The sequence below is a fragment of the Canis lupus genome, chromosome 11, assembly GCF_048164855.1.
Source record: "Canis lupus baileyi chromosome 11, mCanLup2.hap1, whole genome shotgun sequence".
Classification (NCBI taxonomy): domain Eukaryota; kingdom Metazoa; phylum Chordata; class Mammalia; order Carnivora; family Canidae; genus Canis; species Canis lupus.
Genome location: NC_132848.1, coordinates 23248063 through 23272128, shown reverse-complemented (window position 1 = coordinate 23272128; position 24066 = coordinate 23248063). Strand labels below are relative to the sequence as shown.

At 50.9% G+C, this 24066-nt stretch overlaps 2 protein-coding genes across 2 annotated transcripts in view; one reads left to right on the top strand and one right to left on the bottom strand.

The window, feature by feature from the left end:
- Positions 1–8161, bottom strand: part of SMC1B (structural maintenance of chromosomes 1B) — a 71412-nt gene extending 63251 nt beyond the window's left edge. The window contains exon 1 of the mRNA XM_072843551.1: positions 8006–8161. Within this exon, the coding sequence (XP_072699652.1) occupies positions 8006–8114 (109 nt within the window). The 5' untranslated portion in view covers positions 8115–8161. The remainder of the gene's footprint in view (positions 1–8005) is intronic.
- Positions 8162–8264: 103 nt separating this feature from the next.
- RIBC2 (RIB43A domain with coiled-coils 2) lies at positions 8265–23311 on the top strand. The gene is made up of 7 exons (XM_072843550.1): positions 8265–8568; positions 9854–9935; positions 11738–12082; positions 15891–16009; positions 17546–17773; positions 21662–21828; positions 23135–23311. The coding sequence occupies exons 1-7, from the start codon at positions 8455–8457 to the stop codon at positions 23211–23213; spliced, it is 1134 nt and encodes a 377-aa protein (XP_072699651.1). The 5' UTR covers positions 8265–8454; the 3' UTR covers positions 23214–23311.
- The last annotated feature ends 755 nt before the right edge of the window (positions 23312–24066 follow it).

Below are 24066 nucleotides of genomic sequence, written 5' to 3'. Positions count from 1 at the left end.
CAAGGACTTGGAGAAAAAGGAACCCTTACGCACTCTTGGTGGACAGTATGGAGGTTTCTCAAAAAGTTAAAAATAGAACTAGCTTATGATCCAGTAATGACACTACTGGATATTTACCCAAAGAATACAAAACACTAATTCAAAAAGACACATGCAGCATTATTTACAATAGCCAAGATATGGAGGCAGCCCAAGTGTCCATCAATAGGTGAATGGATAAAGAAGATGGGGTATGTATATACAGTGCAGTATTAGTCATAAGAGAGAATGAAATCTTGCCATTTGCAACAACATGGATGGAGCTAGACAGTATAATGCTAAGCAAAGTAAGTCAGAGAAAGACAAATACCATGATTTCACTCATGTGGAATTTGAGAAACAAAACAAAGGAAAAAAGAGAGATAGACAAACCAAGAAATATTAAAAAAAGAAAAAAGAAACAGACTCTTAAGTATAGAGAACAAACTGATGGTGACCAGAGAGATGGTGGGGGGAAGTGTTAAATAGGTGATATGGATTAAAGAAAACACTTATCATGATGAGCACTGAATAATGTATAGAATTGCTGAATCACTGTATTGTATACCTGAAACTAATATAACACTGTATGTTAACTATACTGGATTTAAAATTTAAAAATAATTTTTTTTAAATTTTGGTAAATGGTTGATAAGGAACATTTGTCTAATGTCAAAGTAACACTAGAACTACTATACTAGTTAGAAGGGAAAAACTAATTATACAATGGAGTGATTGATCACTGTCACCACCCTACCACTAGGTAAAACAAATAGATATTATGTGATTTAATAAACTGTGAAGTACACAACATCATCTATGATGGAGTCTAACCAAAAATGTTTAATTTGAATCCATCAACCTATTAGGTATTGAATTTTTTCAAATGCCTATCAAAAAAATAAGATGGATCTTCTTTCTTGTGGGAATAGATGAAGACTACTGAGGTAGCAGTGTGGCACATCGATTAAAGTGGGGTGAGACCAAAGGCTGGGAACTCAGGTAAAAGATTACTACATTAATCCAAGGAAGAAATGATGAGAGCCTGAAACAGTGATAGTAGTGGGAATAGAGGGAAGAGGACAAGGTTATTAAGGCAGTAGAACTGGCCCGGATTGGTAACATTCTGGGTGTGACAGGGAGAATTTATAAGGACGAAGGAGAATTCATTTAGTTGGCAGCCATACAAAACTCTGGGAGAAAAGCATTCTAAAGTCCAAGGAACAGGGACGCCTGGGTGGCTCAGCGAGTGAGCGTCTGCCTTCAGCTCAGGGCATGGTCCCAGGGTCCTGGGATCAAGTCCCAAGTCGGGCTTCCTACATGGAGTCTGCTTCTCCCTCTGCCTATGTCTCTGCCTCTTTCTCTGTGTCTCTCATAAATAAAATAAAAAAAAAAATCCAAGGAACAGCAAATGCTCAGATCCTGTAATGGAAGTAAGACTGGTCTATGTAAGGAAGGCAAAAAGAAGGAAAGAAAGTCAGACAGATAGACAAGACAGACAGGCAGGCAATTCTGACTGGAGCATAGTAAACATGAGGGAAGAAAATATTAGAGAAGAGAAATACACAGGGCCAGATCATAAAGGGCTTTGTGGATTATGGTAAGAAATACTGGATTTTACTCCAAGTGTAGGGAAAAGCCAATGGAGAGTTTTAAGTGGAGCAGTGCTCGGACTTATAGGTTCACTTTTTTAGTTTGTTTTTTAACTGCTCACTCTGGCTGCTGTGAGAGAGAATTGTAGAGAGACAAGAAGGAAAGCGGAGGAACAGGTTAGGAAGTTATAGCAATAGTCCAAAGGAGAGCTCTAGTAGCTTCGACTGGGTAATAGCAGTGCAAAGTGGCAAGAAACAATTGGATTCAGGATGTATTTCGGAGGTAGAGTTATTAGGCTTTACAGAAGATTAGATGAGGGAAGTGGGGTGTAAAAGAAGGAATATAGCATTACTCTGGGTTTCTGGTCTGAATGAACCAGTAAATGGCGCCCCTTACTGAGCAGGTAAGATCTAGGAAGTAACAAGTTTGGGGGAAATAGGGGAGAGGAAATTTACTACTCTTTCTGATTACAGTATTCTTTAAAGATTTTTTTTTTAAGATTTTATTTTTAAGTAATCTCTATGCCCAACATGGGGCTTGAATTAGACTAAGCCAGCCAGGCACCCCTGATCATACTATTTCACATGCTTATTAGAAATGGCAAAAAATGCTGAATATTATAGGCTAGGTATATAATTTTGAAAGTGACTAGCATAAGGATATATTTGAAGCTATGGGACTGAATAAGATCACTTGGGAAAAGAACACAGGGAAGACACACAGACTGAGGACATATTTCCAGGAGGTGGGAGGACTCTAGTGCTTAAGAAACCCAGGGGAGAAGCAGCCAATTTCTGAGGGCTTGCTGTCAGGAGAAAATCTAGTTGGTACACAAAATCAGAAGAGCAAAGAGGCTCAAGGGAGAGAATAAAATATGACCTATCATGCCACCTAGACAGCAAGACCTTCCTCTGACCAACTTCTTTAAAAATACCCCCAGCATTTGATTCCCCTCCCATTTCTATTTTTTTCCTTGATATTTAACACTTTAACATTCTATAAAATTTTTGATATTTTGTTGTCTCTCTGCACTGGAATGCAAGTTCTATATGGGCAGGGGTTTTTAATGTTTGTTTACTGATGAGAACAGTGAATAGGCATATAGCTTGCACATTATTTTTAAATGAATGAAATACCACTGAGATGTCAAATAGAATGAGGATAGGAAATTGGCCACCGACTTACAAGATGTAGGTCAATGGTGACCTAGATAAGTGTCATTTCAGTGGAGCGTGGGACTGAAAACTGAGCACTGAGGATGGTTCAGAGTTTCACTGTACTGATAAAATGGAGCAACAGCCTACAGAGAAAGTGAAATTCAAGGGCTTTTTCCCCAAGCATTTCATTACAAAATTTTCAAACATACAAGAAAGTTGAAAGAATTTCATAGTAAACACCCATATATTTATCACTAAATTCTGCAATTAACATTGTACTATGCTTTCTTTTCATATAGCTATCTATCTATGTCATATCTATGTCATAAGAGTGAATAATAAGGCATGTATTAATGTCATATCTATGTCATAAGAGTGATAATAAGGCATGTATTAATGTCAGTGAAAATTATCCAATAAGGGAGGAAGATACAATCCAAAATAGAAAGATAACCACAGAAGCAAAGAACAGAGGAGGGGGCAGGATGTAAATCACAAGTGGAGAGGATAGCCTTAGACTCAGGCACACTGTGGAATTTCCCTGATAAATATGCTTCAAAGTCTACCATTTTTTCCCCCATAAGGTTAAATATATCACTCTGGCAAGGACTTACACCATAGGATTCCAACATTATACACCACTGCTCCCTTACATATGCACTAAATTTTGCCAATTTGGGCTACTAGCAGTCCCACAAATAGACTCACAAATTTCTGGAAAAATACTCTTTACTCTTTGGGCCAGCTCAAATGCTAACTCCCCTAGAAAACCTTTCCTTATCTTTACCTCTTCCTGTCCATACCTCCCCAAATCAGATCTAGTATTTTCCTCTTGAAGGTCCATAAACCTTCAAGGGTTATTGGGCCTTCTATTTTAAGAAGTGTGCCATTTTCTTATATGCCCTATGCCTTGGGAGCAGAAGCCGTCTTATTATACTTATCTTCTTCTACTTCTGATACTATATATATGCAAAAATATTTGCTAAATGCTAGTGGAAAAGATCAAGGTTAAGACTAAATATATAAATTTTCCCTTACCCACAAAAAAACCCCCCAACATTAGATTTACTAAAAAGAAATGAGAACATGTCAAATTCAGACAGGTGGTAGCAATAGGGAATTATTACAAAACATATGACCAACTAACTAAATTGAAGTTTAAGAGAAAATAAGTATAACAGAAAATTATCAATTGGTCTAATAAAATCTACTTAAATGTGCCAGCAATTCTGTAAGATTTTTAGAAAGATGATTTATTACAAGTGTTCAAATAAATATAGATGAATATAATCCATTAAATTAGTCATGGATTAGTATTATACTGAGTTTTGGCTATGATATAGGAGAATGTGAATAGCCCATATAAAATTCAGCAATAAGTAGACCAGAACTTTTTGTTGTGGAGAGATGATATTAAGGTAATGCTGAAATAATCCACAACTGGCTTTCATGGTTCTAAGCAGTCTCTGGGTTACCAGTGATTCTCAGGAGGGAAGTGGAGCTTTCAGGGTAAGAGGGACAAGAGGAGGTTATAAAGGTATTTTCACAATAACCTCAAGATGTGTTGTTAATCACAATATGTATTGCTGAATTAAGAAGGTAAGACTGGGCAGCCCTGGTGGCGCAGCAGTTTGGCGCCGCCTGGGGCCTGGGGTGTGATCCTGGGGACCTGGGATTGGGTCCCACATCGGGCTCCCTGCATGGAGCCTGCTTCTCCCTCTGCCTGTGTCTCTGCCTCTCTCTCTCCGTGTCTATGAATAAATAAATAAAATCTTTAAAAAAAAAAAAGATAAGACTATCTTGAAACTTATGTTTGGCACTAGTTTAAAAAGGTTCAAAACACCATGTTATCTGGATCTTGACTGGCAGTGGGCAAGTAATTTAGGCTGCTTGTAGTATAAGATTTTACCCAAATACCCATTCAAAGTATTACACTGTTGGAAGTACAAAATATAATTGAGCAACTCTTTAGCCCTTCACGTTAAAAGGTAAAAATCAACTGATGGTGGGCCTAGTAACCTGATAAATGAGTGGAGATTATTATAAATACTCTTGTATTCTTACCCTTACCTTCTCAATGTCTTTTTGATAACAGAATCAAGGACATCTGGCCGGAGACAGCCAAAAGGAAGACTCAAGTCAGGAAAATTCTCAAATTATCGTTTTAGGCCTTCCACCTGCTGGGGTTATTACATCTACAGATTCTTACTGCAGTGCAGTGGGGAGCCTGGCCAGGCCCAAACTCAAGTCCAGGTCCTGCCACTTTCTGGGCAACCTTGGAGAGTCATCTGGTCCCTCTGAACCTCAGTTTCCTAAACCATAAAATGGGATAATACCCATTTATGAGCATTGGAACAGGGATGCCAGGAACTTGGTAAAAGCTCCATGAACACTGTTTTTATTACAATATTCCCGTATAAAAGTTTCCTTAAATCCAAACAGTTGTTCAGCCTCCTTAAAACCAAGTATTTCGGGGATCCCTGGGTGGCGCAGCGGTTTGGCGCCTGCCTTTGGCCCAGGGCGCGATCCTGGAGACCCGGGATCGAATCCCACGTCGGGCTCCCGGTGCATGGAGCCTGCTTCTCCCTCTGCCTGTGTCTCTGCCTCTCTCTCTCTCTCTGTGGCTATCATAAGTAAATAAAAATTTAAAAAAAAAAAAAACAAAAAAAACAAGTATTTCCTTCAACTCTTTCTAACTTAATCTTTGGAGGAGAAAAGGGGGTGGAGAGGAGAGGTATCTCAAGCAAGACAGTCACTCATGTCAAGCAGGGGCCTGTGTCAAGCAATGAGGTAGTAGGTAAGGGCACTGCAGCTAAGATAGATGTCACCTGGACCAGCACCCAGCTGATGACACACTCAGAACTGAAGACCAGAAGAAACAGAGGAGAGGGGTTTGCAAAGGCCCAAGACTAATTAAATCCCTTTAAAAAGAGGTCTTTAAAAAAAAAAAAAAAAAAAAGAGGTCTTTTGCAGCCAAGTGTCAGATTCCTCAGACATTGGCCCCTCCAGGCCTGACCACTTCAAAAAGGCAGTGGAGGAAGGCTCTGCAGCCTGATCTCAAGAGAGCCTTCACTGTTTGAACATAAGAAGCAGTAAGTGCCCAGCACTCACCCTGTCTGGCACCCACAGACTGACTTCAGGATGGGTTGGTTAACTTCCTACCTCCTGCTCTATCTTGTTTTTTTTATGACTTGCCTTGTGCTTCACTTTGTGCTGTGTGAGAAGCCAGGCTAAACAAGTGGTGAAATGTCACTGAATCTGGAATCCTGAACCTGCTGTATAATGATGTCAACTGTGCTCAGGACAAAAGGTGACTAGAGCTCAGGGCTGGAGAAGAAACCTGCAAAGCACTGGGAGTCAGCGCAAAGGAGAGGAGGGTCCCGGGCAAGCCTGGGGATGAGTGTGGAGGAGAGGGGTCACCGCCCAGCTGCAGAGGCCATGGGGGACACCAGGCTGGGAGCACTGGTCCCTGGAGGGCTGGGGACTGACAGCAAGGGTCTGGTCTGGGCCCTGGTGCTGGAGGGCTAGGGGCCAGATGGTGGAGGCGAAGGGTCAGGTGAAGGTGGCCAGATGGTAAAGGTGGGGGCTTCGGGGCTGGGCAGAGGGCAGGGGTGGGCACCTGGCGGCAAGGACACCGGACCAGCAGTGCCTGAGGGTGAGGGCCGGGCTCTTGATCCGGGCGGTGGAGGACAAGGATGGGCACCTGGCAGTGGAGGCAGAGAGTGGAGAGTCGGGCTCCAGGTGCTAGAGGGTCGAGGGTGAGGATCGGGTTCCTAGGGTAAGGGCTGCAGAGGGCCAGGGGTGGGGGGCAGAGGGTTGGGGTCCCAGCGGTAGAGGATGGGGTCAGGGTTTGGGGTCCGAGCACTGGAGGGCCGGAGTCCTGGGGAGAGAGTTGGAGTCTGGGTCCTGAGGAGAGGGTTGGGGTCTGGGGTCTGGGCACTGGAGGGCAGGGGTCTGAGGACAGGGTTGGGGTCCTGAGGAGAAGGCTGGGGTCGGTGGTCCGGGTGGCACGTAGGATGGGAGGTGAGGGCAGAGCATGAGGGTCAGGTCTGGGGTCCAAGTCCTGGAGGGTCAGGGTCCCGAGAAGAGAATTGGGGTCTGAGTCCTGGACAGCAGAGGGCCGGGAGCTGGGGGTGAGGCACGCGGTCGGGGTCCGGGGTCCTGAGGAGAGGGTCGGGGTCCGGGGTCCTGAGGAGAGGGTCGGGGTCCGGGATCCTGAGGAGAGGGTCGGGGTCCGGGGTCCTGAGGAGAGGGTCGGGGTCCGGGGTCCTGAGGAGAGGGTCGGGGTCCGGGGTCCTGAGGAGAGGGTCGGGGTCCGGGATCCTGAGGAGAGGGTCGGGGTCCGGGGTCCTGAGGAGAGGGTCGGGGTCCGGGGTCCTGAGGAGAGGGTCGGGGTCCGGGGTCCTGAGGAGAGGGTCGGGGTCCGGGGTCCTGAGGAGAGGGTCGGGGTCCGGGGTCCTGAGGAGAGGGTCGGGGTCCGGGGTCCTGAGGAGAGGGTCGGGGTCCGGGGTCCTGAGGAGAGGGTCGGGGTCCGGGGTCCTGAGGAGAGGGTCGGGGTCCGGGATCCTGAGGAGAGGGTCGGGGTCCGGGGTCCTGAGGAGAGGGTCGGGGTCCGGGGTCCTGAGGAGAGGGTCGGGGTCCGGGGTCCTGAGGAGAGGGTCGGGGTCCGGGGTCCTGAGGAGAGGGTCGGGGTCCGGGGTCCTGAGGAGAGGGTCGGGGTCCGGGGTCCTGAGGAGAGGGTCGGGGTCCGGGGTCCTGAGGAGAGGGTCGGGGTCCGGGGTCCTGAGGAGAGGGTCGGGGTCCGGGGTCCTGAGGAGAGGGTCGGGGTCCGGGATCCTGAGGAGAGGGTCGGGGTCCGGGGTCCTGAGGAGAGGGTCGGGGTCCGGGGTCCTGAGGAGAGGGTCGGGGTCCGGGGTCCTGAGGAGAGGGTCGGGGGCCTGAGGAGAGGGTCCCGGGTTCTGAGGAGAGGGTCGGGTCCGGAGTCGGGCCCGGGCGCTGGGGTGGGGCACGCGGTCGGGGTCCGGGCTCGGGGTCGGGGTCGGGGTCGCGGTCCGGGGTCGGGGTCTGAGGTCCAGGGTCGGGGTCGGGGTCGCGGTCCGGGGTCCCGGGGCGGCGCGGTGGCGGAGGCCCGCGGGTGGCCAACGCCCGAGTCCCGCACCCGAGGCCGCCCTCCGTCCCCTTGGGCCAAATGCGGCCTGGACGAGCGGGGCGGGCAGAGGCTTCAGGGTCCCAGTTACCGGAGCCATTGGGGCCGATGATGCAGGTGAACCTCCTGAAGGGGCCGATGACCTGGTGGCCCCGCCACGACTTAAAGTTCTCCACAAGCAGCACCTCCAGGCGGCCCATGGCTGCGCCCTCCGCGCCTCACGCGTCCTCCTCGCACGCCCGCAGGAAAAGCGCGGGAAGGGCCTCGCGGCGTCTCGCGAGAGGAGAGAGCGCGCCATCCCCACCCCCAGCGGGCGCCGCGCCGTTCCTAAGCAACCAGGTTGTTTACGTCTCCCAGGAAACCGGCCCCCGCGCCCTGCGCCAGGTGGCGGAGAGCCGAACTGAAAAGCTCGCGAAGGGGGCGCGTGTTGCAGCGGAACCAGCCTCTCCTAGGCTACAACTACTTTTATTTTCGTTGTCTTTTTCCCTTTGCACCTCGCAGGCCTTAAAAAACCCGTAGAATTTCTTCGCGATTCCAGTCATGGAGCTAGCGCAGCCCAGGGACCTGGGGCAGGACTTGGCTCTGGGTAAAAGGAGGCACAACGAGCTGTGCAGGCAGAAACGGGTCTTCAACGCCAGGAACCGGATCGTGGGGGTGAGGCCCGCGGGCAGGGAGGGCATGTGCGGGGCGGGGGGTGGCGAGGGCGGCGGGCTGCGGGCGGCGGGAGCGGAGGCGAACCGCGCGGGCGGGGAAACCGCGGATGCAGGCACAGCTGCAAAGGCTGACGGCTCTCCCGGGGAGACGGGTTCCTTGAATGGGCTGCTGACCTCGTGGCGGGGGGAGAGGGGGAGGGAGCCCCTTCACCTGCAGGGCACACCAGATACTGCACTCTCTCACCTGCAGGGCACACCAGACTGCACCCCTTCACCTGCAGGGCACACCAGACGCTGCACCCCTTCACCTGCAGGGCACACCAGACGCTGCGCCTCCTCACCTGTGGGGTACACCAGACACTGCACCCTCTCACCTGCAGGGCACACCAGATACTGCATCCCCTCACCTGCAGGGCACACCAGACGCTGCACCCTCTCACCTGCGGGGCACACCAGATACTGCACCCTCTGACCTGCAGGGCACACCAGATACTGCATCCCCTCACCTCAGCACACCAGACGCTGCACCCTCTCACCTGCAGGGCACAGCAGATACTGCACTCCCTCACCTGCAGGGCACACCAGACACTGCACCCCCTCACCTGCAGGGCACACCAGACACTGCACCCCTTCACCTGCAGGGCACACCAGACACTGCACCCTCTCACCTGCAGGGCACACCAGATACTGCATCCCCTTACCTGCTCAGCAGGAAAATGGAGTCCTGCAGCAGGGAGGGGGCTCGCCTGCACCCACTGGCTCAACGGAGACCTGAGCACATCTCCTTTCCCTGAGCCAGATTTTCTACACTTGCCAGGGGCTCCTTCCAGTCTATTTATTTGTTTTGTGGCAGGTTTTTTTGGGGGGGGGGGCACAAAAGGAGGAACATGGCAATTCCTGCCTGACCTTGCAGAGTTCATGGCCCAGGAAGGAGAAGAGAGGCAGGCATTAAAACGGTCACATTACTATGCAGTGGAATCAATGCTGTGAGGCAGGGAAGAACATACTGGGTCTGGGGGAGGAAATCAGAGAGGGCTGCCCAGAGGAGGTGTTGCCTAAGCCTGTTCTGAGGACACCTATTAACAAAGAGAAGGGGAGAAGGAAGCTCTGGGGACAGGAGGAAGAACCAACTATAAGCAAAGGCATCCAGGTATCAAAAGACCTGATGTGCACCTAAGACAACTAGTTAACAGTAGAACAAGGCTTTTAAAAAGGTAAGTGGGATTGTTATCAACTGACTAAAACTATCTGGCTGTAACTGGTCTCCCCTTGTTTTCCATTTCCAGGGAGACACAGAAGCCTGGGATATTCAGGTTCGAGACCAGAAGATAAAAGAAGCAACAGAAAAAGCTAGACATGAAACTTTTGGTGAGAATTTGCTGGAGCCTATCTAGCAGTTTAGGGCCGGGTACCTCTAGATTCCAGTTCTCATGTCTTCAAAGATGTAAAACTCATCATTTTCACACTCCTCCTCCTTTTAAAATTTCACCGTTGATTTTATTCAATTAACGTGCTGATTCTTTCTCTCTTCAAAGGAAGACAGCTATTGAATTCTATGTAGGTGGCAGGAAATATATTTTAAGGGTAAATGTACATTTGCATCAGTTTTCTTTAAAAACTGATTATGAGAAACCCTACACACACATCATTCTGTGCCCCAAGGTTCCAGACCTTCTCCTGGGGACAGCTGCTTGCACTAGATGACATGTGCACACTCTCAGCTCACACTCCTGCGTGGATTCAGAGCTAGATATGGTAGTGTGGTAGCTCTGAGATAAAAATCTCAAATAGAATTCACTTTCCCACAGCAGGTACAACAAGTCTAGCTTATTTTTTTTAAGTACCATAAGGATATTTTTAAAAAAGATTTATTCATTTGAGAGAGAGGAGGAGAGAGCAAGAGTGAGTGTGGGGGGAGGAGCAGAAGGGGGAACTCTCAATCCAACTCTGCACCCAGTATGGAGCCCTACTGGGGGCTTGATCTCATGACCCAGAGATAATGACCGGAGCTGAAATTAAGAGGCAGACACTCAACCACTGAGTCACCCAGGCGCCCCTAAATGTTAAAATATACTTTAAAAAATAAGCTTAGAAAAAGACAGACAGAAAATCTATCAAAATGTAAGCAGTGGTGATGTTGAAATGATAGAATACAAGTGAACTTTTATTTTCTTCTCTAGTTTCTGAATAGTTCAGCTTTTTTATGTTAATTTAAAAATAATTCAAACTGACAAGAACAATATGACAGGCACATACATAACTACTTGCAGATTAGATGTTAATATTTTGCGAAATTGGCTTTAGAGATCTTATTTTAAGTATTCTTTTTGAGAATTAAATGCTATATATGTATGTATATCTATAGCTATAGATATATAAATGCTATAATGTATATATAAAAACATATACATGCTTTATATGCATACATAAATATAGATAAGCACTACATATGTATATGTGCATATATATAGCTATAGATAGAGCTCTCGCCCACCTCATCTTTCCTCTTCCTCCTTGACAGGTGTATCATTTCCATACGTGTTTCTTATAATATACAGTTTATGTATATATTCATGATGATATAAAATTTTGTGTGTGTATTTTAAAACTTCACCTAAATTTTACGTAAATATATTGAATGAATCTTTTTGCAACTTTTTTTATTCAACATTTTTTAAATTTATTTATTCATTCATAGAAGACAGAGAGAGAGAGAGAAAGGCAAAGACACAGGCAGAGGGAGAAGCAGGCTCCATGCAGGGAGCCCGAAGTGGGACTCCGTCTGGGACTCCAGGATCATGCCCTGGGCCAAAGGCAGGCGCTAAACCACTGAGCCACCCAGGGATTCCTATTATTCAACATATTTTTAAAATTAATCAGTGATGGGGTGCCTGGGTGGCTCAGTTGTTAAGCGACTGACTCTTGATTTTGGCTCAGGTCAAGATCTCAGGCTCCTGAGATCAGCCCCAGCTCCCAAGCTCCCCTGTTTGGTTCTTAACACCGATTTGTAGGTACTCTTTATATATTCAGAATACTAATTCTTTGATGATTGTGTTACCTCTATAGAGGCTTATGTGACTTTTAGAATCACCAAAAATTATTTTTTAAAGTGGATTCACATTTATTTTTTCTCTGAACCTAATCTTACGGGTATGCTATATTTCTTCTAGCCGCTGAAATGAGGCATAATGACAAAATCACATGCATATTGGAAGGCCGGGAAAGGAGAGATAAGAGAAGCCTCTGTAAAGCCATCAATGACTTCCAGCAGAGCTTCCAGAGGCCAGAAACGCGCCGTGAATTTGACCTATCTGACCCCCTAGCCCTTAAGAAAGATCTTCCAGCGAGACAGTCAGATAATGATATTCGGAATACCATATCGGGAATGCAGAAATTCATGGGAGAGGATTTAAATTTCCGGGAGAGGAAGAAATTCCAGGAGGAACAAAACCGAGAGTGGTCCTTGCAACAGCAAAGGGAATGGGAGGATGCCCGTGCCCACCAGAGATGTGCAGGTAATGAAGCAAGGAGGAGGAATTGGTCCCAATACTTTGCTCGGCAAATTGGCCCCCTGGTCTTCTCCCCAGCCTCATTTTGTCTTTTTTTTTTTTTTTCTTTTTTTTTTTTTCATTTTGTCTTTTAAGTCCTATAGATGTGCTGCGTTGGCCATGAGGAACAGGGGTCTGCATCCCAGGGTATAAATGTCTTCAGCCACATAGCAGTCACCCAGGAACCCTGCTCTGAGCTTGTGCTCGGTGCCCAGGATTCAGCTGGCCCCCTCAGAGGCAGCTCACCACCCTCCTCCCAGCCTCCCCTCCCCTCTTCTCTTCTCACTCTGCTCTCTGGGGGTGAGGTCTCCCCAGATGGCTATCTCCTGTCGCTTCTGAGCCCACCCCCACCGGACATCTGCCCTCACCCTGCCCTGAACCTGCCTGGCCACCGTCACCAGGACCTCCATGCTGCCCCAACCAAGCTCCATTTTCAGGCCTCTCCTTCAGCCTGTGCCATCGTGGATCACCTCCTCCTCTTCCTGGGACTACTTCCCCCGACTGGTTTCCCGGATGCATCGTCATCCCAGTGCTCCTCCCCAGGCCATTTCCTGGTTTCTCCTCACTTGCCAAACCTCTAGATGTGGTTGCTGACCAGGGCCCTCTGCCCCTCTCCTCTCTCAACTACACTCATTCCCTTGGCGATCTCAGCTAGTCTTATGGATTTAAATACCACCCACAGACCATCCTTCCCCAGATTTACATCTCCAGCCTGGACCATTCCCTGAATCCGGACTCATCCATCCAGTCACCTCCGGACATCTCTGTGCTCTTGGATGTCTAATAAACGTATCAAAGTCAATACCAGACACACTGACTGACCTTCCCCCAAAGCTGACCTTCCACCTCTGTCAATAGGAACTCCACTGTTCTAGTTGTGCAAGTCCCAACCCCAAGGCATCTTGATTCCTTCCTTTCTCTCAAATGCCACATCTGGCCCAGCAGCAAATCATCTCGAATTGCAACTACCTCCCTCCACACCCACCGCAACCGTTCTGAAATAAACTATCAGCACATCTCAGTGGGATTATTGCAACAGCCTCTAAGGGGTCTCCCTGCTTCAGGCCTTGCCCCTCTGAAATCTCCTCTTGACCCAGCGACCAGGATGATCCTGCTAAAAATGAAACTAGGTCTTTTGCTTAAAATCTTCCAATAGCTTCTCTTTTCACTCAGAATAAAAGCCAGATTCATTTTTAGGACCCATAAGGTTTTCACAGCCTGCACTGATCTCCTACCACATTTCCTTTCATTCATTCCACCCTTGCCACCCTGGCTTCCTCAGAACGTTAAGAGTGTCCAGCTCACTTCTGCCTCAAGGCCTTTGCACCTATTGTTTCCTCTGCCTGAAAACATTTCCCTCTACATTGGCAAAGCCTGCCCCTGATCCTTCTTCAGGCCTTTGCTGAAATGTCATCTTATCAGAGAGGTCTCTCCTGACCACTCTTTTAAATTGCACCCCTGTACCCTCCCACATCCCCACACTCTCTTATCCACGTCTCCATAGCAGTGATCACTGACATACTATACGATCATGTATTTGTCATTCCTGTCCCCAATATCTTATAAAAAGCTCAGTGAAGGCAGGAGATTTGTCTGTTTTATTCACTGCTCTATCTTTAGTTCTTGGCACATAGGTAGCTATTGAAGAATGAATTCATAGGCCTTTAAAAACATTGCACCCACTTCCCAGGGGCTTCACATTTCCATCTCTGGATGAGAGCCTTTGTCTCAGCCTTGAACTTGGTCCTTGAACCGCCCCCTGGACATCTCCCCAGGCACCTCAGAACATTCTAGAAAGTAACCCTGAATTTCTCTCCAGCTCTGCTCCTCCCTCCACCCTTCTCCCCTCAGTCAATGACGCCTCCATCCCTTGTCAGGCCACAGACCCAGGAGTCCTCCTTGAGCCACCCTTGTCTCCAGGCCATCTTCAACCCCTGTCCTTCCACCTCCTGTGTATATTTTGAATTGCCCATTTCTGCCATCCCTGCCATCACCACGGTGATCCAAGCCACCTGAGGGACCACGCCAAGGGCTTTCTCATTGTCCTTCATTTTCTTTCTTGTCCTCTCCACTCTATTCCCAACATAGCAGTCAGAGTACTTTTTTTTTTTTTAAGATTTTATTTATTCATGAAAGACACAGAGAGAGAAGCAGAGACACAGGCAGAGGGAGAAGTAGGCTCCCTGCGGGGAGCCCGATGTGGGACTCAATCCCATGACCCCAGGATCACGACTGAGCCGAAGGCAGATGCTCAGCCACTGAGCCACCCAGGCGCTTCCAGAATGCTACTTTTTAATCAACATCAAGTTGGACAATGTCACCCTCACCCCATCCCAGCTTAAAACCCTCCAGTGGCTTCCCATTCTATATGGAATTAAGTGCAAAATCCTCTGTAGCCTGTGGGGCCCTGCGTGCTGGGCCGCTGCTCAGCAGCCCCCCACCCCGGGCCAGCTCTGCCCCCTACCCCACTCACTCACTACCTTCCAGCTAGTTGGCTTCCTTTCACTTCTGGATCCTGGCAGATCCCATCAGAGCCTTTGCACCTGTTCCCCACCCAACTTCTTGTCCTGCCTCAGCTTCAAGGTCACTTCCTCCTGGAGAAGCATCTGACTCCCCCACCCACCTCCACTGGAGGTGGGTACTCCCAGCACTTCCTCCCCTGGGACCCTTCCCCTCTTGAGCACTATCTCCACATGCATTCATAGATGTATTTCGGGTTTTGCTTGTTTATAATGTTGCTCATCTCCGGACAGTAAGTTCCATGAAGGCAGGAAAAGCCGTGATGTCTTCGCCACCGCTGCACACACCGTGCCCACAAAGGGCGCAGTCCGTGTGGTTCTCCTTGTGGCACTGTGTCACCTGGAAGGTATAAACATAGGAGTTGGGGGAGATGGAGCTGAAAGCAGCAAAGGCCATGAACTCACCCCTTGATCCTTGTGTTTGGAGATAACAAGGACATCACGGGGCATAAGACCATAAGGAGAACCTTGTGATTGGTGACTTTTAAAAAAAGTGTAATAACCCTGTGACGTAGGAGCTGTCCTGTCTCCCAAAAGAGGGCTGTAGGCTCAGAGAGGTCGGGTAGGGCAGCCCGGGTGGCTCAGCGGTTTAGCGCCACCTTTGGCCCAGGTTGTGATCCTAGGGACCCGGGATCGAGTCCCACTTTGGGCTCCCATGGAGCCTGCTTCTTCCTCTGCCTGTGTCTCTGCCTCTCTCTCTCTGTGTGTGTGTGACTATCATAAATAAAAAAAAAAAAAAAAAAAATGTCTGGGTGGGGACAGGGGTCTGCTCTTGTCTGACGCTAAATCTTTAGCTTTTGCTGTTTGGATGCTCCTCCTCCAAAGTCCTACTGTGACTGCACGAATATCTCCCCCAACTCTGACACCCGTCCTCTAGGGAGCCCCCTCTGGTCCCCCTTGCAGAGCTCCCTTGCCCATTGTGAGGATGATTGCTCAGAGCCCCTCCACCGCCAGCGCCCCAGCCCAGGACCACAGCCCACATCACCGATCCCCAGGTAGTGGAGCTAACAGCCGGTGCCTGCACCCCAGAGCTTTACCTGAATCCCCTCACTGAGTGTCCCCGCAGCCATGAGCAGCCCTGCTCTGTGGAAGAGGGCAGGATAAGAAGAGGTGCTCTGCATGCCTGGGAAGGAGCTGGGGTAGGGCCTGCAGGTTTTGTCTGTATGAATGGACATGCCACAGGGTGCTCTGCTCCCCTGGGAAGGAGCTGGAGTGGGGAGCCTGCAAGATTTGACTGCATTTTGCTTCCTTTTCAGAGGACCTGTACTTGAAGACAAGGCTGCAGTTTGATGAAACAGCCAAGCATCTACAGAATCTGGAGAGCGCCACCAGAAAGGCGGTTTGTGTAGCTGTGAAAGAATTCAACAAGAGCCAGGTGCGTCCCAGGCTCTATGGGGGGAGGACACACCCATGGCTACAGCCATGGCTGCTCCCCCGGGCACCCCAGCCTCCCCTGCCCATACTCAGCCCCTCACCTGCTCACGCCACACCTGCACAGAGCCCTGCCAGGGCTGCCTGGGTACAGGGATGAATGACACCCAGTCCCTGCTCTGGAGCTCTGAATCAGGGCGTGAATTCAACAAAACTAGTCATGCGAGCCTTGGTGGGGGTGAGGGTCTCAATAGACCCTCTAAACCCCAGGCTCTTCTCAAATACTGAGGACCATGACATCTACCTAAAAGGATGCCACCCAGCACTGCTCTGACACCTTGTCTCGGTTTCCCTTCCTCTCTGTCACCTCTCAGAGTGCTGGTCCTTACCAAGAACAGGTCCACAGGGGCTCATTAATGGGAGCAATTACTATGGGGATGATTAAAGCAGACTCCTGGTGGCTCCTGACACACCCTCTAAACTCTGTAGGAACTCCTCCCAGACTCCTCCTCGCCTGGCCATTCCCTGTTTTCCATCCCTTTTGTTAATTAGACAAAAGTCTAGACAGCTGTCCTCAAGGACAAATTCCCAGCAGGTCAGTCCAGTTCGGCAAGGAGACGCACACAGGAGAGTCTCCCTCGAGGCGGGGGGTGGGGGGGGCTGCTCTTTTTGTTAGACGTGTGTCGTGGAGTCAGGGTCGGTGGCAGGCCCTGGAGCCCACCTCCACAGGGACAAGACCAGGCCCTTCCTTGTCTGCCTCCTTGGGAAAGCCAGCCACATGCCTCAGTTCTGTCACCTGTAGAGTGGGGATAATGAGGACACTCACCTGTGCCAGTCAGAGTGAGCTAATGCATGCTGGGGTGGGTGGGAAACACTTCCCAAATCTCAGTCCCCACCGTTGGGGCACCTGGGGGTTCAGCCAGTTGAGCGTCAGACTCTCGATTTCGGCTCAGGTCATGATGTCAGGGTCCTGGGATCAAACCTCACATCAGGCTTTATGCTCAGGGCAGGTGGCGAGTCCATTTGAGATTATCTCTCTCCCTCTGCCTCCCTCTCTCTCAAATAAATAAATAAATCTTAAAAAAAAAAGAAAAGAAAAGAAAGAAGTCACCACTGTTGTCAATCACTCTGTTGGGTGCACTCTGGGCCTGCAGCCGTCCAAGGGTGACCAGGGCCACCAGGAGGGACCTGGAGCCCTGCCCTGAGGTGAGGGAAGCCACGCCAGGGGGAGATGGCATCCTAACCCGGGGAGACAGCTCCCTGCTTTGGCAAACCAGTGCAAACAGCTGCAGCTCTTACACACACAAGCAACAGGTAGGGAGTCCCTCGGCCCAGCCCATGTGCCTGTTGTCATCCAGGCAGCCAGGATCCAAGGGCCTCCGCACATCCATGTCTGATGAGTCTACTGCTCCCTCCTACCTGTCCCAGGTGCACTTTAGCAAACTCCTCCTTCAAGGGCCCCCAGTGAGATTTGCCCATCTTTGCCTCGATCTCCATGGGGTCACTCGGGGCATCTTCCTTAATGTCTCCCCCTGTACAGGCCACCGAATCACTGGAAAGGAAAATTCAAGAGAAAAAACAGGAACAAGAAGACAACGTGGCTGAGATCTCCAACCTGCTGCACGGGGACCTGCTCTCAGAGAACCCACAGCAGGCAGCCAGCTCCTTTGGGCCCCACCGTGTGGTGCCAGACCGCTGGAAGGGCATGACCCAGGAGCAACTGGAGCAGATCCGCCTGGTTCAGAAGCAGCAAATCCAGGAGAAGCTGGTACTTGCCCCTCATCCCCCCTCACAGAGCCCCCAGACGTAGCCCTGTGCCACCTGCTGTCTTCCTCCAGCATCTAGTTATAGCTGCGCTGCCCTTGTCCCTAGAAGAAGCCCTCAAGGAATTTATGTTCTGGGTGGGGCTGGGGGATAAAAGCCAAATGATCCCACACATGTGTGACAGTGCTTGGGTAGAAGTAAGGCCGGGCCAGGGGAAGGGAGGGTACAGGGTTTGAGGGGAGTCACCAGGGGACTGGGAAGTGACATGGTTTCAAAGACCTGAAGAGGAGGAGGGAACGAGCCATGCAGATACCTGGGGAAGGACCACCAGGCAGGGTGAATGGGATTCAGGCAGGCTGAAGGGTTGGGTGTGGCATATGAGACCCAGAGGAGTTAAGGATTACTCCAGGCCTTGTGGCCTGAGCATTGAGAAGGATGAAGTTGGCATTTACTGAGATAGGAAGATAATGGAAAGCGCAGGTTGGTAGGTGGAGTGGAAGTCACAAGTGCAACTTTGGATATGGTATGTGTAATGCAATGTCCATTAGGCATCTATGCCTGTTAGGATTTTGTACCTGAACATCCTTGGTAACTGGCTCCCACCATCTAGTGCAAGACGGCTGCTTGAGCTCCAGCCCTCACATGCATATTTCATCTAGCAGGAAGAAGGAATGAGGAAGGACACTCCAAGGACACTTCTCAGAAGTTTCACAGGACACTTCCACTTAAATTCCGTTAGAGAACATTCAGTCACAGAGTTGCCCCAAACTGTAAAGATTGGGAAATGCAGGGTTTATTCCAGGGGTAGTAAGGTGTTGGCAATTGTTTCATTAAGGAAAAAAGAAAAATGGCTACTGGGAGGGATGTAATATTTTCTGCCACAACCTCCAAGTAGAGCCAGCAGCTGGAGTTCAGAACAAGGTGTAGACGGGAGACACAGGCACAGGGACATGACCACGCAGGCAGTGTTTAAAGCAGTGAAACTGGCTGAGGTCATGCAGGGAGCAAGTCAAGATGGACTAGCAAAGGGATCCAAGGACTGAGTCCTGGGACAGCCCCCACCCCTGCCATGGTTTGTGAAGAGCGAAAGGGCAACCAGTAAGGGAGGAGGGGCCCAGCCAGGGAGCCCCCGGGTCAGACCCTGCTGCTCTGCTGCTGCCTGAATGCTGGGTCCAGGTGGCGGTCCTGGGGACTCAACCTGGAGCATCCTTGGAGGAGGGGTGGAGGCGACAGAGGGGTCACAGGCAGGCAGGTAACACTATCTAGGTTTTGCTGTAAAGGGTGCAGGGAAACGGGGTGGTAGCTGCTGGGGACCTGGAGTCAAGTCGTTTGGTTTCTCTGACTGTAGAAATAACAGCATACTTGTCATTCCATGAGGATGACAGCAGAGACGGGGAAACTGATGCCAGTGAGGACTTGCTGGAGCTGTGTCCTGGTTGGCAGGAGCATGAGGCACCGGGGCATTAGTGAGGCTTGGGGTGGGTGGGAGTCAGGCTGACTGTCCTTGGCCGTGGGAGCAGCCTGCGGGGCTTCTCTTCCGGAGACCCACTTTCCTGGGGAAGTAGGAAGATAGCAGCTGAGGGTGGGGATCCGGTTAGGGATTTGAGGACAGAGAACCAGGTGTTGATGGTCACTTCGGACAGCTGGAATGGGATGGCCTGGGGAAGAGGGCAGGATGGCCGGGCAGAGCCAGGGGTGGAGGGCCCTAGAGATGGAAGGGCACGACCTTGAAGTCTCCCTAGTGAGCACTGTCAGGGGCTGTCCCGGCGACCCTCAGCTGTGAGGGGCCCCTGGGCCCCTGGCAAGTCTGTCCAAGTGAGAGTTTCAAGGGTGCTGAGGGTGTCTGCTGGGCCAGGTGACAGCCAAGGATACTGGGCTGAACTGGGGCGGGGGTGGGGGGTGGACGAAGACGCAGGAGCACCAGGAGAGTGGAAAGTGTGTGGTCAGTGGATGGGAGGGCCCTGCGTGGGGACCCAGTGGAAGAGGCAGATCAGAAAGGTGGTGGGGGTTGGGGCACTTGAAGGTGATACCAGGGAGCCTGGCCTTCTTGGTAGTGACAAAGTGGGGGCAGGAGTTCTCAAAGTGGGGTCTCTGGACCAGCAACATTGGCATTGCCTTGGAACTTGGGAGACATGCAGATTCTCAGGCTCTACCCCAGGCCCCCTGAATCAGAAACCCTAAAGTAGGGCCCATAGTCTGTGGCTGGGAAAGCTCCCTGGGGGTTCAATGCCCATTGGAGTTCGAGGGTCACCAGTAGGCTGTGCCCAGGGGGTGACAGCTGACAGGTTGGCCCTAGGTCCTTGGAGAGGAAGGGGAATCACTGACAAGCCAGGGAAAGGAAAGTTCTCAGGCCTATGGGATGGGGGGCACCGCCCCAGGGTCAGCAGAGGAGAACCTGGGGTTCGATGGCAGGTGCTGTGGTCAGTGTGAGCTTCCAGGCTGGCAAGTCCAGGGCGAGGGGCAGCAGCCCAGCTCAGGAAGTGAGGAGCGGATGGGACGGCTCCCCTGCCCGCTCTGCTCCAGGCCCAGAGGGTCACCTGTACAGGAGGGAAGATGGCACCTGGGTGAGAGGCAGCGGGGGGGCCTGGGAGCCAGGATGGGGGAGCCGCCAGGGAGTAAGGTGGGGGAGCAGCCCAAGAAGAGCCCTGAGGTAGGTTTCAGATGCAGGGAATGTTGGTCACCCTTGCAGGGCCCTGCTTTGCCCTTCTCTCCTGCAAGTCAGCCCAAATGTCTGGCAAGGAAGGTCAACCATTTGTCCCCAAAGTGGCATTTTTATCTGATTTTCGATCCTTGCAGAAAATCAAGACAGAAAAACACAAAGGGAAAAAACACCTACATTAGGTCTCACCATTCGCAAATACTCCCCCTCCCCGCACCCTTGAGTGCTCCCTGGTGCCTGTCCCTCTTGCCACCTTTCTCACCTGTGTAGATGGTTTGGAGAGCTGAGGTCATGCAGACTAGTTAGGCCATCCGTCTCTGAGTCCAGGGCAAGCATGCCCCCCCCCCCCCATGCTGTATTCTTGACTGAAGCATCTCGTGTCATGACTGGGGGCGGCTGTGAGCAGCCTCATTTTACAGGTAAGGAAACTGAGGTTTGGACAGGCAAAATGACTGGCCCAGTAGGTGGCAAGACCAGGTGCCAGCCTCGTCTCCGTCCCTGGGAAGGGGGCCAGGGCCTCTGCCTGTCTGCACATGGTGGCTGGCGGCCCTAGGTCTACGGGGCCACTGGACACTCAAGCCCTGCTCATCTGGTGGGTGGAAGCCCGTGGAAGGGAAGGAGGTGTGCTTGTCTTCAGACCCGGCAGCACCCACTTTTGCTTCCTTTTCCTGTAGAAGCAGTGATCCATAGGCAGGATGGCTGATAAAACTACTCACATTTGGGAGAGTGACCCCTTCCCTCTGCCTTACTCCAGTTTCCTCTTCTAAGGCTCAGTGGTTTTTATAGAGGGATCTGGAAGGTGATGAGGAATGAGCTGAGATGCAGAAATTCCCCCCAAGCTCATGAGTCCATTGTCAGGTGGGGGTGCCACTTCCGTGCCTTCTAGAAGCGACCAGGTGATCCCAGTGTTCGGCAGCATGGCCCGCCAGCAGCATCCTGGGTGGGAGGCCTTCCTATGGAGCCCTGGGCTGGCAGCTGCTGTCCCTGCACACCTCAGAGGGCCGGCTGGCCCCTACAAGCATGGGAAGCCCCTGGGCCACCTGGACTGGTGGCAGGCAGGGGCAGTCTCTGCTGATTTCCTGCATGATGATGCTCACCTGCCTGCACCCCCTCCCCCAACTCTGAGCCTTAGTTTCCCCAGCTGTAAAATAAGAGGCCGATTCTCCTGGATGGTCGCAGGCTCTCTTCTGGGTCTGGGGATGGGGGGTGGCGAGTCACCTGTCCTCCCTCCAGAGGCTTCAAGAAGAAGAGCGGCAGCGAGATATGGACTGGGACCGCCGGCGGGTGCAGATGGCTCGAGCCGCCCTCCTCCTGGAGCGGCAGCAGCGGCGTCAGCAGCGTGACCTGCGCAGGGCCCTGGACTGCAACAACCTCAGCCTGGCCAAGGAGCAGCGTTTGCAGTGAGGGCCTGGGCCAAGGGCCATGGGGAGGGGTGGCCGGGTCAGGGGAGCAGGTGGGATGGGGGGTTGTCTGAATGGAGATCTGACTGAGTGGTGGGGAGGGTCGAGGCAGGCTGTGCAGGCCCACCCTGAGGCTCCAGACCTGAGTTGTGGCTCCCCTTGGAGGCCCCCCAGCAGCAACAGCTTGGGCCCAGCACAGCCTCCTGCTATAGGATTCAAACAGGAAGGGGAGAGGCCTGAGAGCCACAGGCCAGGGGTTAAGTGGTTGGAAACCAGCTCCCTGGGAGGTGCTCATGCAGGCACTAGCACCCTCCTCCCACCCCAGCAGCTCAGACTTGGGTGCTGGTGATGGAGTACACAGGGCACTGAGAGCCCCCGGGGAGGCCCCTGGGTGGGCCTGGGGGAGTGGGAGGATGGTGCCAGCTGCCTGGTGCAGGGAGGGGCCTCCTGGGCTGCCAGGGGCAAGCTGGAGTCTCTCTGTCATGGTCGGACCCCAAGAGTAGTTCAGAGTTCCAGCTACAGAAAATGTCAAATGCAGAGCCGTATGTGAACTTGTTCGTTAAAAAACATTACTCATTAATCCGTTCGTCGAGCTCTGTGCTTGAACTTGGCAGAGAACCACCCGTATGTTTGCCAGTGGGTCCACCGTTACTGGGTTCCTTCTGTTGGGGGCCCCAAAGGAGCAGTAGAGATGACCTGAGGGGAGTCAGATGGGATGAACAAATGTCTTTACAGCCATACTCATGTATGTATATATGTATACATATATACATATACATATATATATATATATATATATATATATATTTTTTTTTTTTTTTAAGTGGGAGGATATTGGGGCACCCGGGTGTCTCAGTGGTGGAGCATTTGCCTTCGGGTCAGGGTGTCATCCTGGAGTCCTGGAATCGAGTCCCACATCGGGCTCCCCACAGGGAGCCTGCTTCTCCCTCTATCTGTCTCTCTGCCTCTCTCTCTGTGTCTCTCGTGAATAAATAAAATCTTTTTAAAAAGTAAAATAAAAACAAAAAGTAGGATATTTAGGAGGCACTTGGGTGGCTCAGTGGGTTAAGTGTTTGCCTGCGGCTCAGGTCATGATCTCAAGGTCCTGGAATGGAGCGCTCTTACAGGCGTCCTGCTCAGCAAGGAGTCTGCTTCTCCCTCTCTCTCTGTCCTTCTCCCCTGCTCGTGCTCTGTCTCCCTCTCTATCAAATAATAAATACAATCTTAAAACAAAACAAAACAAAAAAAGGTAGGATATTTAGGAAACAAGGTATTTGCGGATTTTTTCCCCTCGTTTTATTTTCAGGAAAAAATATATGGAGGAAATCTGTACAAATGAACCCACTGAAGACTATTTCACGCAATTTAATACAAGAAGTCGGTAACGAAAGAGACAGCGTCCTTCTCTTCTGAATTGTTTATGCATAAAATGCAATGGCCGTGAAGAGTCTCATTTATTAAAAAAAAAAGAGAGAGAAATACATTCCTTGTTTCAGAGAAACCCTCTTGCTTTTCTCCCTTGGGTCAACAGGTACGGAACCCCATGCTTGTATGTGTGCAAGGAGCGTTAGTTTCTGTGCAGCTCCGCTCAGAGAATGTTCCCGGAGCAGCTGTGGGTGCTGTGGCCACAGGGATGGAGCAGATGTGACCCTGCAAAGGACCATCCCAGAGAGGGGCATTTGAGGGGGCCCGCATCTCACTGAGACCCTAGTTCCAGCTGCTGTCAAAGCTAACACGGGTGCTCACTATGTGCAAGGCGTTTAGAACAATTTCACCCTCACGGCAGCCGGTGGTGGGTATCGTTATTACTCACGTGCTCCGGGAGAGGAGCCTGAGATTTAGGGATGTTAAGTGACTCGCCCACGGTCATGCTGATGGCGGTGATGGGCCTGGGGTTAAGCCCAGGGAGTCCAGCTCTCAAACGCATGCCTCACTCTCCTGGCTCCAGTGACAGAGACCCAAAGCAAGTGTGGCCTCAGCAAAGCCACTTCCCTCTTGCTCTCAGAAGACCAAGCCAAGTGCTGCTCCCTCCCTGGTCTGGCATCTCCCATCTTGTGGTCCAGGGATGCTGCTTCCAGGTGCCACCACCATGTCACTAGGCCAGCAGGGAGGAGGGGAAAGGGGGGCAAAGGGGACCATGGCATGCTCCTTACTCTCCAGGACGAGCCATAGAAAGTGTACGTTTCACCTCCGTTCACATCCTGTTGGCCAGAGATGGGTCACGTAACCACATCCCGC